The following is a 14,946-nucleotide window of genomic DNA, read 5'->3' as shown; positions in this document are numbered from 1 at the left end:
CTGTAAGGCATGTCTATTGTGTAACCTAGCCAATGGCAGAATGTAGTTGGCACTTCTCCCTGAAAGGCATTCAACAAAGCCTGACAGTCTCCCCCAGATGATCTCTTGTATTTTGCACCTAGCAGGGTGTCCTGGTTTCGGCAGGGATAGAGTTAATTTTCTTCCTAGTAGCTGGTACAGTGCTATGTTTTGGATTTAGGATGAGAATAATGTTGATAACACACCAAAGTTTTAGTTGTTGCTGAGCAGTGCTTACACTAGTCAAGGACTTTTCAGCTTCTCATACTGTCCTGCCAGTGAGGAGGCTGGAGGCGCACAAGAAGCTGGGAGGGGACACAGCAATTGCATTGTGCATCCCTTGTTTTGTCCTTCTCTGTCCTATTACATTGTCTTTATCTCAACCCACGATTTTTACTTTTTTCCAATTCTCTCCCCCATCCCACTCGTGGGGGGAGTGAGTGAACAGTTGTGTGGTGTTTAGCTGCCTGCGGGTTAAACCACACCTGACAGGAGTCTCCTCCAGAGGCTGAGGGCTTGTGCCCCTTTTCCAACTGCTTTGTCAATGCTCCCTTCCCTAGAAAGGGATCCCAGCTGCTGATAAAAGAATATATAAAACAAGTGATGCACAATGCAATTGCTCACCAGCCACTGACCGACGCCCAGCCAGTTCCCAAGCAGCCGGCCCCACCCCCCTGACCAACCCTCCCAGTTTTTGTTCAGCATGACATGACATGGTATGTAACATCCCTTTGGCCAGTTGGGGTCAGCTGTCCTGGCTGTGTCCCCTCCCAGCTTCTTGTGCACCTCCAGCCTCCTCGCTGGCCAGGGAGTATGAGAAGCTGAAAAGTCCTTGACTTAGTGTAAGCACTGCTCAGCAACATCTAAAACATTGGTGTGTTATCAACATTGTTCTCATCCTAAATCCAAAACACAGCACTATACCGGCTACTAGGGAGAAAATTAACTCTATCCCAGCCGAAACCAGGACACCCGGAAAGTGGGCATTGGAGGAATTTTGCTGTAGGGTATACAGCAGTACAGAAACGTAAAATCAGAGTACTTAGAGGCAAAGGAAAGGGAAGAGCTTAACTAGTACTGCAAGTTTGGTCCTGTTTGTGGGTAAAAGGTGTTCCTAATGAGCAGGACACTCTAATTACTCTATACATAAATAAAGACAGACAGTGCATGCATGATATCAGGGATATTTCTAGTAAATGTTAGATGTCTCGCATAGATAAGGGGAAAAGAATGAGAGAATGACTTCTTATAAGGTCCTGGGGAATTTAATTTTTTTTTTTTTTTTAATTAGAGAGAGTAAGCGCGCATGCCACCTGGGAAGGGAGATGCCTCTGTCCAAAGGAAGGGAGAATGGACACATTCATGTCCAGGAGAAACTGTGGTAGGAGAGTTGAAAGAATGGGAGTAGAAGCTTAATTGACTAAACTTACTTAGTCAAGCTTTGCCTGTATCAGGATGGAATGATTTAACTCAGATTACTTTAAATCACTATTATAAATAATGTGCTGTTTGCTCTCAAAGCGTGTTCTGATTCCCAAAGCCCATTTGAAGGAGGCAGAGGCTGTGTGTACTAGTCTCACTGGACTGGGAGTATTCTATTAGCAACTGAAAATCAAAAAGTAGAATGAACTACTTTCCGCTCCACCCCCCCACTCGCCCCCTTTTTTTCCTTTCTTCCATTAACAGCAAGATGGGAAGAACACTTTTTTGTGGCATGCTAGATGGGGCAGAACGCTTTGGGAAATAGAAAAATCCTCATTGAGGTCATGAGGATATAATATCCGAGTTATTTTTGTGATCCTCCATGGTAGATTTAATTAACTTTTGTTCTGACGAAGGCTGCTTACTGCACACTTCTTACTAGTTGCTACTGCTTGTATGTGCACTTTATTCCACTTATGGTACTTAGACTATTGGCTATTAGCTTATTAAAAGCAGTAATTCCTAGGTACATGGCATTTGTGGGGAAATGCTTTGCTGGTTTGGGTAATACCATGTAGTCTGCCTATCTCTTAGCTGTTCATAATTTTAATTTAGAGGCACATAATTCCTCCCAGGAAATTCCCGTACCTTATTGTCAACATGAAGTGCATAGGGAGTCAGATTCGCTGAATAAAAGGAATGGTTAGGAGGGTTAGCAACTAAAGGGCAGTATTCACATCCTTCTCTTCCTCTGAGCTTTGAAATGGTAATTGCTCAGATAGAGTTTGAAAGTACTTGATCTTATCATAATTAGTACCTGGAATCAGTTTTGGTTGGTTGTTTTGAGTTGTTTCTTGAACCTTGTTGACATTATATTTAGGTATTTAAAAATAAAAGGAAACAGTTTTTCACCAGTACATTTCAAGGTCAGATCCTATTTGCTGAAAAACTCCTGTGAGATAACGTTCTAGGGTATTTTCTAAGACCAGTAGTTAGACTTTTTCTAAAATATGTTTTCATTACCTGTATATCTGAGTGTTTTCAGACATCTGTCGGAGTCAAGTGTTCCCCAGCCCTTTTTAAGTCTAACTTGAAAGGTTTAGTGCTGCAGGTATTTGGCAAAACAGCTGGAAATGTTGCCAATTTACTTTCATTATACATACTGAAAATACCTGCTGATGAACTGCTTTGTAACACCCTCAAGACCCTGTTCTCATGTAGCTCACATGTTGTAGCAGCATTATTAATTCAGCAAAACCTCATTATGGCTTCAAATCAGTGCCACCTGCATCCCCAAGTACCTCACCATTTCTCAGACTGCCAGGAGCTATAGATTCTGTTGGTATCGTTAAGTCCTGGCCAACCAGCAAAACGAGGCAGAACAAGTTCCTATTCTTCCCCTAGCAAGGCACTGTAGGAATTTCTTTTTAAGAAATGGATGGTAGGGATTCCAGACCTGGGTTTTTTCATAGATCATCTGTGAATGGCTCTGTTAAACACGACTTCTGAGAAACATGTTTTCCACACTATACATATGCATGTTCCTGGACAACTCTACCTATGAATAGAAAAAGCCTTTTCAGAAGAACTAGCTGCTTGTCCTGTGAAACTCAACAAAATGTTGCTTTGTGCATTATGAGGAGATGGCGTTTTTAAAGTTGTAGTCTCAATCTTTAAGTAACAAGCACACATAACAATTTTTTAGATTATCTGAAGAGAAAACCTGAACAGCTGGTAATCACAATTTAAGTGTATTATTCCAGAATGGTGTTTATAATAGTTTGGAGGAGAAGGGAAACTGAACACAGTTGGCAGAAAGTAGGGAAACATGCCTTTTTCAAGCAAGAAGCTTAAGTATTTATGGGAGAGATGCTACAAACTGTATTGCTACTACCAACTCACTAGATCTCATGGAATCAGAATATCTCAAGTTGGAAGGGAGGAAACCCCCAAATTAATTCAAATATTAGAACTGCTTCTCAGTCTCCCATCTATCTGTTGGTGGAAATGAAAGCTTGTCATATTTCCATGTTTTAGAAATATTTGATGCTGTGATATATGTATTGATGTCAGTGGGTATTGTGACTATCACAGACACTAATGGATCTGACTATACACGAAGTACACAAATTCAGTTGATAAGAGTACGTGTTATCCTTTACTCCAGCTGGTGCTGTACTATTGTGTTCAATTTATAACAATTGTGATGTGATTTTAAAATCAAGAATACCTTTTTAATTACAAAAATAGGAAAAGAAAAATCCTCCTTAACTTTAATTCTTTGATTATTAATATGAAGTGGTTCTGCTAGGAAATGCAGAAGAAAACTCAGATTTATTCTATCCAGCTATGCTTTAACAGTTTGCTTAAAACATTGCCTGGCTCGTTATTTGTCTTGCAGAGAATAAAAAGGGGCATTTAGTTATTTATTCCTAAGAGAAAAAAAAATACAAGTAGTTTAGGTAATTGTAACTCTTGTTTTTTAAAGATATATTGGGAGTTAAGATTCATTTATGTAACTAAGGTTGGATTACAGTGTTGCAGTTTATTTTGCGCAAGTAAGGCAGAATTTAGAAGGCTGATCTGTTGTATCCAAGTAACTCCTTTCTTTGATCTCATTTTCCTCTGGCAACTTTTGACTGGCCTAGGCATACTTGACAGAAATGCAGTTGTTTTTCTTAAGGGCTTGAATTTTCAGGGGGTCAGAACACATTTAAACAGAGGCTTGTGGCATATTGCAGAACTTTGTAATTTTAATATATGAAAAAGTATTTTCAGCAACAAGTAAAAATGTCTAATGAAAATACTCTTTTATGCACATGTGCACAAAAGGGTAAATGAAGTATTATAACAAGTTCAAACAGTTTGTACTGTTCAGTCATTGCTTTAATCATGTATAGTAATAAGGTGTATCCTTGGACACTTTGGTTTTGCTATGAGACTAAAAATGTCCTTGCTGAAATGCAATTTTGCAATTTCCCTGTTAATATAAAGTCCCTTTCAGAGGCAAAGGACATATTTATTTATTTGTTTGTTTGTTTGTTTGTTTGTTTTCTTGCTGGGGTATTTGGTACAGATCTCAGTATTCTCAGATTAGTCTCTCCTTTCCGTTAAATCTAGGTAACTCTGTTTCCTAGTTGTCTTTCCCAGTCCCTACAAAAGTCAGTACTTGTAATAGGGCAAATGGCATAAGGTTAGTCCTGGGAAAATGGAATAAGGCAGTTAAAGAGAAGAGGCAGTTGTTTCACTGTGGGTTGTAAATTTACTTCCATGGAGAGTTACACTTCCAGCTGTGACAGATATGTCTGACTGAGTCATTTAATGCTTTGCTGTCAGTTATAAGCCTAGCAGAGAACATCTCTTCCATCTGTAGGTGTTTTGAGTCTGGTTGTGCCTGATGTAACTCTACTTTTCAATCACTTGCATCTTTCTAGCACCAAATACTACACGATGCTTATTGTGCACTAACTCTGCATGTTGCTCATTGTTACCCATGTTGTGGAATTATGTGCTTACCAAGAATCTAAACACTTAATTATGTGGTGACTGCAGCAGATCATCTACTCAGCAAGATAGGCTATTGCACATTGTGGTCATGGTACACAATGGGTGCCTATTATGTTTTGACTACAGTCATTTAGTCTTTTATCTAAAATGCAGAGAGAAAACATGCTGTGAGATACCCCTTTCCCACTCCCACTGCACAGTGTCTCATCTTTCTTGGTATCGACCGCTAGGATGCTCCTGCTTCTAGAGTATGAGGTCTCCTGAACTAAAAGCAAAGTCTTCAGTGGAGAGAACACCTCAACACAGAACGTCTTGTTAGTTTGACAGTTTCAGAAAGTCAGTAAGATAAACTGTTATTTTTCCAGACACAACTTTGACTTGCGTATAGAAATCCCTAAGGTTCTTTGCTATGTGGCCTGTTATAAAATATTTTTTGCATGTTTTCAGGCATTTAAATTTTAGTAAAACATTTGGGGATTAAGACAATGAGTAGTATTTTCCACTCTGTAGAACATACATGCAAATGAGTAAAAAAAAAAAAAAAAGAAGAGATTACCCACATAAACTGTGCTAAATATGTCACTACAGAAAAGACTGAAAATACAAATTCAGTATTCATAATTTTCATCAGGTGTTGTAAATGCTATTGAGCAATCTTTCTGTGTTGTTCTTTCTGATGAGCAACTTTGGCCAGCACTTCATATTTTAAGAGATTTTCAGGAAATTAAATATAAACAATTTTCTCATATTTAAAATTATTTTGAACAGTTATTTTCATATTTTTAAACAGCAACATCACAGAATAACCCTGCTGGTGTATTATGCATTTGCTGCATAATGATCTTTTTTAAAGTCATAGCCTGCTGATTCAATGCAACTTCTGTATTGATACAGTTTTGGCTGTAAAGTAGTAAGCTCAAGTGAGCACCAATTAGACAGGAGGCAGATGCATAGTTGTCTGTACCTGTAATTACAGATCGTATTTTTAGCTTCAGAAAAAGCTAGACTTCCCTAAAAGTAAAGAAATTATGTATTCTAGAAAACAGGTATTCACTTGCAAAATATTTTCAACAAGAATATCTGAAAAATCAAAAGTACATGTACTATGTTAAAATATACTGCAGGTATAGAGAAGGGATTTCAAATACAGAAAGCTTATGTAACAGGGGGAAAGAAAAAGCAAAGCCCAAATACTACATTTTATCTTTAAAGTTTTATGGTGAGATTATGAATAAAATACAGAGCTACTTAAAAACCCAAACCAGAGATAGTGTTATCCACAGTGTTATCCATTAGTTTCATGTAATTCTCCAATTTTAATCCTTTGATGTGTGAAATAATAAAAGTATTTCTAGAAATAGGCCCTAGAAACATCCATGAAAGTATGTTTACCAAAGTATCACCTCTGCACCATTCTTAGATATATAGAAATGAAGACTAATTGGTATGTACAAATATTACAGTAAGGGTAAATTAGTGTCAACAGGTGAAAAACAGAAGTCAGTGGAAGAATGGAGAAGTATGAGTCCATTATGACAGCTTTTTGTACACTTAGTTTTCAAGCTATGAAGTTTCTTAAAGCACTCTAAACATCACATTTTCAAAAGAGTTTGGCATAAATGTGTACCTAATATGCAGTTTTGAAAGTGTATTTTGATTCCTAAATGGGAGGTAGGCAGTCTTTAAAACATGCTTTAGGTAGATGCTGAAAGAAAAGCTACATACAAGGAGACTTGGCAAAGTCAAGAGATCTCAAATGGAAACTTTGGTTGTATAGCATCAAAGCAATTGCTCATTCTTGTCTTTCTCCAGGTGTTGCTTTTGTACTGCTGTCAAATTAACTCTGGTATATTATAACATGTATTATTTTTGTATGCTTGGCATAGCCAGTCAAGGTAAATTTTCAAATAATACTAATACAGAAAATGAATTATACATAGCAAACAATTTATAATTGAGACAAGAGAAGCTGGATAGCAGTTATTTTTAAGCAGTTATTTTCTGACCATGCTATTTGGATAGACTCTCTGGCCATACACTGAAAAAGAATTTAGGAAAATGGCAATTGCTTTACCATTCATATTGAATTCTAATGACACAAAAAATTATTCTTCAGTCTGTAGTGATACTGAGTTGACACAGAGGAGAAATATGATTGAATTATACTACTTTCTTTGCACCACTGGCCATATTTTTCCAGTTACCATGGAAGTGGATTGCTTCCTAAGTGTTGCCATTACTGTGCTCTTAATAACTAGGTTTCACATAGCTACAAGGTTTTTAAATAGTGTTTCCATTTGTTATTATCTTTTCACCTGTTTTCTCAGGCTTTTTCCTGCTGCTCTGTTTTGGTCACTGAAATAGTAAATGTGTATTTTTAATCTCTCCTGTCATGCTGATTGCTTGTCTGGTCTTTCTTCTGTGTATTTTATATCTTCCAGGTTTAATTTGTAATTGCTGATCACTGTTTCAGTCATTGACAATGATCAGCATTTGGGATTGGGTCTGGCCCACTTTGCTAGGCTCCTCTTTATTTAACATGCCTTCTTCTAGCTTTGCACACGAGACAGAAAAGGAAAGATAACAGAAGCCTACAAGAGAATCACTTGACTTCAGCTGCATTTCCTTTGTGCCTGCTTCATGATAAAATACCTATCAGGTGTCTTCTGCAAAGCATTTTATGAGGATGCTGCTATGAAGTCAACATAAATTATGTGGGAGTATTATTTCGGCTCTGCTATTCCCTACTCCAGATTTCATATAATTAGCACACTGGCAAGACCATGTCTAACAGAACTCAGAAAAGATCTTCAAAATAATAGTCAGTGCATCTCCTAGGCTTTGAAAGAACTCCCCTCATATTCCTCATCTGCTCAAGTAAAGGATTCACTGGTGAAAGTGCTGATTGATCAGCCTTTGGGGATTACAAAAATACGCCTGCCAAACTGAAGTTAGCGTAGCTTCTTCTGACTTTCGTGGACCAAATTCTCTGAAGGAAAAGCACTTAGGGTTTGTGGGAAGAAGTTCCGAGTTCTAAAAACTGTCCATGTCTTCACTGGTTTTCAGACGTGATTTTAAAAAAATGTATTATATTCCAGCATTTTAATGGTTTCTTTCAGTAAGAGCTTTCACAACAACACAGGAAATAATATTCTTTTTAAGCTTTTCTCTATTTTTCTGTGTCTGATTATCCAGTAGAAGTTTGTACTTGATTAATTTTTTCCACCTCTCACTACATCAGTATAATCACAGCTTTAGAAGACATAGCAAACTTGAGTTTGCTTTGATGCTCATGAATACCTAAGTCGGTTAATTCAGCCTTCACCTCAGTAGCTGGACTACTCATCTCAAAGTTGAAGCAGTGAACTCCCAAACTTTAGTCTTGTGAACTTGAAAAGACATTGAAGAGCATCTCACTGCTGTTGGACCACTGCTTTAAAAGAATTCATGTATAAGAGTCTGAGGAAAGGTCAGTTCATGATTTTGGGAAGGTTTATAATTCTGTACCTGATTTAGGCACCTTTCCCAAAATAATTTTGTGGACCCAGAAGTGTTTTATGTCTGAAACTAGGTGCAGAAAAAGGCTGGCTTTTGCAAAGCCACCTAAGAACAGGCAATGCCAATTTAAGTATTTTGGGGTTTGTTTTTTGTTTTGTTTTGTTTTTTACTGTAGTCATGTCTTTGTTTTATGCTGCAAGGAGCTGATGCACTAATTCTAACTTGTCTGCTAAAAATAACTTGGAGTTCCAGATCTATATTTTAGGTCTATCACCTATTTGCACTTCAAAAGCAGGGACAGTGTGCAGACCTATTTTACTGTTAAATAGAGAGTCATCATTTTCTAAGGAATAGCCTTGAAATCCTACTTTGATTAAGAAGTTGTTTACAAATACAAAATTGTTTCCTTTCTCCATCTCAGCCCCTCTGTTTTATTTTGTTTGAGGGAGAATCAGTTTGAAATCAAATTTTTATCTTAGGATGACTTATAAATTTTCAGCTTTGTCTGTCTTAAATTATTTATATATGTTACTCACACTACTGTTCTATCCCTATTTAGAACATACATCTAAGTATTTGAAACTAAGTACAGTTGCACAGGATTCTATTCACTGGGCTTTCTTTCAAGCCAAAATTTGAAAGAAATTTCTCTGACAATGCAATAAAGCAAAGCAGAAGCAGCAGGAAGTTTAGAAAGCTAAAGGAGATAGCAGCAGTTGAACCACAGCGATTCTGTTGCTGTCCTAAGCCAAAACCTTGCCTTTTTATACCCAGATTAAGCCCAGAGACTTTGGCGTTTGAAGATCATCCATAAATCTTCAGGCCCAAGAGGTTGGTATGAACTGTAAATTAGAAGCGTCGATCCCCATAAACTCAGGAAATATCATGGAAATTACTGTGGGTAAAGGAATTTCAACAATTTTAGATCACAATCATTTAAACTGATCAGGAATTAATTCCATATTAAGTAACTATAGAAAAGATATCATAATTAAACACCTGAAAGAACATACTTGTAACCCTGTGTGATGATTAAAATTAAGGGAAGGTGTGACAAGAGGAGAATGTTAAACAGAAAAAACACCTAATTTCATTATCTGTATGAGAAGATCCTGTCCTTTAGTCAGTCTAGATCAGTCTAAACTTGTAAAGCAAAACTGAGCCGCAATCCCCAAGTTCAGAGAAAACGTAAGCTCCAATGATCTGTTATAGAAGCACGGGAAATTAAGTTATTAATTACTCTGTGACAAGATAATGCCTTTCAGTAATTTTTCTCAATAACTTCCTCTGAAGTCAGACAGTACATACTATGTTTTTCTGAGCTGTTCTGGGGCACACTTTTTTACCGTCTCTTTTCTGGCTGTATCTCTCCGTTATGTCAGTTATAATTGATAACTGATGTTATGAATAATCATGTAAGGAATGATGCCTTCTCCAATCAAATGATTTTAACTCTTTCCTCTTGGCGACATGTTTAGTTCTTCAAATAGGAATATGCTTTCAGTAATAATTAAAATTATATTTTCTCTTGTTCTCTTGTTTTCATCAAAATCTGAAAGTGTTTTATAAATATCTGTTTAGCTTCGTACTTGTGGCTAAATAATTAATACCCCTTTTTGGTGAAAGGGGAGACTGAGGCATATAGAAATGCAATCATTAAGGTAGGACAGCATGGCATTGGCAGGAGCCAGGAATAGAATTCAAACCTACTGCCTAAGTGACTTCCAATGACAGAAATAGATACACCCTTTAGGCAAAATACAAATGCATGAAAATATTTGGAACTTGACAGCCTGGAAGTATCGCATGCTTCCTGCAAATGTGTCATTTCAGTATGTCAGATAAAAATATCTGTGAGAATGAAAGGGATATTCACAGAAGATAGCTTACATATAATTATAATGTATAGAATCCTGTAAATATTTTTAATATTATCAATAATTTTTATTGGACATTAAGTACCTCAGTGTTTCTCAGGTGTCCTTGGGGCTTTTTATGCATGGCTAAAATTAAACCGCAAGCTCTTCACAAAAATTTTAAAATACGACACACAAGAAATATGTCCATATTATGAAATAGATTTGCACTAATAGATTTCATGCGTGTTTAAGTTATGATTATTTCTACTGTATCTTGCATGATATTTCTGTGCTAAAAGACAAAGTACCCGAAAGTGTGGGGTTTTTAAAATGTAAGAATTATCAGCACCATACCAGCTTCTGCCCAGACTGGATATTTAGGTGACATGTTTCACTGCAGGTGCCGGAGTAGTGTGGAAAAACACAGAGGTTGGGAAATAAAAGAAGTCCCAAAAATGGAGGACACTCCCTCCTACCCCAACAAAAGACTTTCTGAGTGAAGGGAAATGCTACTCTCTGAGCAGCTGGAGCTGAAGGACTTGATTACGTGACTTGGCAAGAAGTATACTTTGTAAATCAAAGGAGAATCTAGAGCAATATAGTTCTACAGGAAAGACATAACGCTAAAAAGGCCTTGACCCAAAACTCCTACTCAGAAGAGTAATGGGGATGCTGACAGACAGAATAACATGTGGGCGTCCGTGATTCTGCCTAGCTGCGTATTTTTTTTTGTGCTGTCTAAAGTAGACCATTCTTTTTAAAATCCCCATTTTTTTTCAAAATCTTAAACTGTTTGTGTCAAACATCAGGCAGTTTTGTAGAGATAAATGTACCCATGTGAGTGAAGCGTTAGGGAAGAATGTGTTTATTTTCTTGTGGGTAGTGTTGGCCAGCTTGCAGAGGAAAGCGCATTTTCCAGAATAAGAGTTGATCACATAAAAGGCTGAAAAGAAAGTACAATAGCCTGTTCAGACCAACACAGGCTAAAACTTTAGTAGATACACAGGGCAATTCTGTGATTATACAGAGGTTGTTTAGGAGAGTGGTGATAGCCTGCAAGAACAGTATTGAGCAAAATTGGGTTTCTTGAACTTGAGATGATTTGATGACACTCAGCATTTCACAGATCAGACCCTTAATTCAGCTGGCAAGATTAGCTTGAGCTAGTGTTGGAAGATTAGATCAGGCTATGCCCTAGACCATTGGAAAGAAGCTTGTCTGAATGTGTGGGATGATGCAGTAGAGCGATGCACCACCCTCAGAAGTCCGTTACCTTCCAATGCCACAGTTACTGTAGTAGTTAAAACTGTAGTGTCCCTCTGATCACATTAAAAAAAAAAAGGACTTGGCAAGATGTAACACCATGTATACATTACTTTATTTCCTTGTTCACATCAACATTACAGAGGGATGTTATGTGGATGGAAAGAAAATATTCTGTAGGTTTTTGCAAAGAATTTTTTCCTCGTGGAAAACCATAATCACAACAAAGGGTTTCTATCTAGCCAGTCGAGCTGTTGCCCTAATGAAGCAGTGTGCTTCCTTGGACTATTGCTTAGTGGTGGCTGAACATTTGCTTTACCCCCTCATTAAGAAACTGAATTTAGCCCTTGCAAATTTTTTGGGTTTTTTGGTGGTGAGACTAAAATTCATCTCACTGACTATTCTGTTTCTGGTAGTGGCTCATAAACAGCTGCCTAGGGAACGGTATAACAGAGCTGGAAGAAGTAACGCTATTTGCTGTGTTCTCCAAGCCTCCAGTGACCAATGACATTTAGTAGTCCTCCCTTCATTTTTGTCTTTGATGTGTCTAATCGCTTTTGAGCCAGTATAAATTTCAAGCATTCACAGCTTCTTGTAGAAATGAGTTGCATAGCTGAGCAAGACTAGCATAAAACCTCTCTCTTTTTGCTTATTTTGAATGCACACTCTTACTTTTTTCAGTGCTCTCCAATGCTTGTATGAGAAACAGTGAACAGTGTCTGATCTCCATGGTACTTTCAATTTTATAGATTCTACCATATCTCCTCAGTCACGTAGTGTCCCCTGATTAAAGAAACCAGGTCTCAGACACAATCCATTAAATGTGTTTGATCATTTCGTTGTCACGTTTATTTGCTTGTTTTCTTCTCTCCTCTTTATTTTTTGTATTTGTTTATCTTTTTGAGATGGGAGACCAGAACACCACACAGAATCCAATGCAAGGATGCAACATTCCTTTGACAGTAACATATGGATATCCTGTGGTCTCTTAGTCTTTTGCTAATAATTCCAATTATTGAATTATTGCTTTCTCTGGTGCTACTAAACACTAAGACAATAGGGGTTTTGTGGACCTGTCTGTTATAACTATTAGATCTTTTTCCTGATTGGTAATAGCTAGTTGACAGTCAGCCATTGTATTTGAACAGTTAGGATTGTTTTTTCCTTGTGTTCACCTTTTTCAGGTTGCAGTATGTTTGCCCTCACAGTGGTTCCCGTAGAAATATTTCAACTTAAAACTTTTAAAAATGTTACCTATGAAGCAGAGGAAAATGGATCGCTTGTTTTCAAAACTGTAAATTAAATTAAGTGGAATTATTTAAATAAACTTCATAAATATTTAGAGATACAATTTATTTTTGTTTTACAAATGTACTGTACTGGAAAGTTAGACAAAGAAATTAGCTTTAGAAACGTGACTTAATCTTGCTGCATTAATAATGAGTATAAATAGGTGCTGCTTTTCAAGCTAGAGGGATAATGTTCACACTCCTCCTCTTGGAAGAAATAACTGTATATTAACTCAGCTTTGAATGTGGGCAGAGGCGTCATCCTCCCCTCACCACCTGTGAGAAAACTGAAAAGCTGCACATAATATCTTTTAATTGGGAAAATGCAGTGGCAGCTCCTAACCAGCAATGTAAGTACAAGGAACTCTTTTAGCTGTCAATCCCACGAGGAGGAGGCAATAACACTCTTGTAAATCATTTGGGTTTGTCACATAGAAGGTAAAATTGTGTTTGAAAGAATTGCTCTCTGTTTTCTCAAGAGCACGATGCAGTGTGCAGCAGAGGAAAAGAAATTATGTTGTCTGAATTTTTGAATGGAGATCAAGAAACTTTTTGACAATCATGTGCTTAATTTTTTTTAATGCATAACAGACTATAAATAACATGCCATTGCACAGAATGTCATCTGCTGTGTTTGTGTATGTGTGAACTTTGCCTGCTTCTGGTGTGTTCAGTGTTTAAATGTGTTTCCATCAATATCACACATGGTTGGAATAGATTCCCAGAGATTACATTAATTTATCTATATCATTGCTTTTCTTTTTTAGGGTGTTCTTGAGAGCCATCAACAAATTTGCAGAGACAATGAACCAAAAATTTCTGGAGAATATGAATTTTGAAGTTCAAGTAAGTGTGTAGGCTTCTTAGCTTAGTCGAGGTAGTATGTGCAGATATGATCATTCTGGTCTGTCAGAGCCCCTTCTGGTACTTTGTATCAGCATCAAAATGACTGTTGATTTGAGTTTGGCAGGATTAGACCCTCTTTGATATGACATGAAAATCATACTGTGATTATCTATGATAAGGCACCCAAACAGAGTATTTTGTACTGTGATTCTCTCAGAACTGGCAAGCAGAAAACTTTTTTTTTTTTTTCTTAGCCAGGCAAGTGTATTCAGAAAGGCAATCTTTGATGTAATGCACGTAGCCTTTACAATGTCAATCCTATATATGTATGGCAGAAAGAGCTTAACTTTATTTGATTCCTAGAGTATTTAGCACTTAGAATTTATTTTTATTTTTATCTTGTAGTCTTCCCCGATTAGTCTATCTTTATTTATTTATTTTCCTTTATTTTTTAGTAGTTCTTTCTGAAATAATGTAAAATTAGGGGTTGGTTTTTTTTTTTTAGTTTGCTCAATATCATTCTTTATAACTTAACTAATTGGTCATGCATTTTACCATATGTTTGGCTTGCTTCAGATAAAAATGAAAATGTCTGTAGTTTTCACATTCATTAAATTGGTATTAAGATGTAAATACAGTTTTAGAATCAGGATTTGTCACTAAATGCTGTCTGATTATGGTATGTGCTATAGATAGAAAACATACTAACAAAGTATAGTATGAAAAATTATTCTATTTAACTCTTCATATTGAGTTGAGTAAATGTTTTAAGTTCAAAAATGCTTCCTGATTACAAAAATCTAATCTGTTCATTAGATAATAACTTATTGACCCTAACCGTGAAGTTCACAGAAAGTTCAGGGCTCTGCCTTCTTGATTTCTTGGGGTTTATATTTTATGGTTAATCTTGCAATTTACAATCTGGTTTAAGTAATTCTACTCTACTGCATGTGAACGTTTAGGCTTACTATGCTAAAAACTGTTTGGGTATTGGTGTCTTGGTCCTTAACATAAAATGTCTTGGTCACAAATAGCTACAGAGCCATCAAGTAAGTGGTTACACAGGAAGAGTTTAAAAGACAATAGTAAAAAGAAAAAAAGGTAAAACACTGAGGTCATGCTCGGTTACAATGGCCTCCAAGTATGAAATATAGAGCTTTTTTCCTCACTTCTCTCATTAAAAATTTTGCACCTTCAAAAGGTGTGACTTTACAAATGTATCTATGTATAATGTTAATTAACAT

At 36.7% G+C, this 14,946-nt stretch overlaps 1 protein-coding gene across 1 annotated transcript in view; it reads left to right on the top strand.

The window, feature by feature from the left end:
- The window catches only part of DOCK2 (dedicator of cytokinesis 2), a gene marked incomplete at its 5' end in the record, with an annotated part of 184,604 nt that overhangs the window by 109,227 nt on the left and 60,431 nt on the right, over positions 1-14,946 (top strand). The window contains one exon of the mRNA XM_009326156.1: positions 13,624-13,702. Within this exon, the coding sequence (XP_009324431.1) occupies positions 13,624-13,702 (79 nt within the window). The remainder of the gene's footprint in view (positions 1-13,623; positions 13,703-14,946) is intronic.

Source organism: Pygoscelis adeliae, unplaced genomic scaffold, assembly GCF_000699105.1.
Source record: "Pygoscelis adeliae isolate BGI_AS28 unplaced genomic scaffold, ASM69910v1 Scaffold406, whole genome shotgun sequence".
Taxonomy (NCBI): Eukaryota; Metazoa; Chordata; class Aves; order Sphenisciformes; family Spheniscidae; genus Pygoscelis; species Pygoscelis adeliae.
The sequence above is the reverse complement of the archived record's forward strand: the minus strand, read 5'-3'. Positions and strand labels throughout refer to the sequence as shown.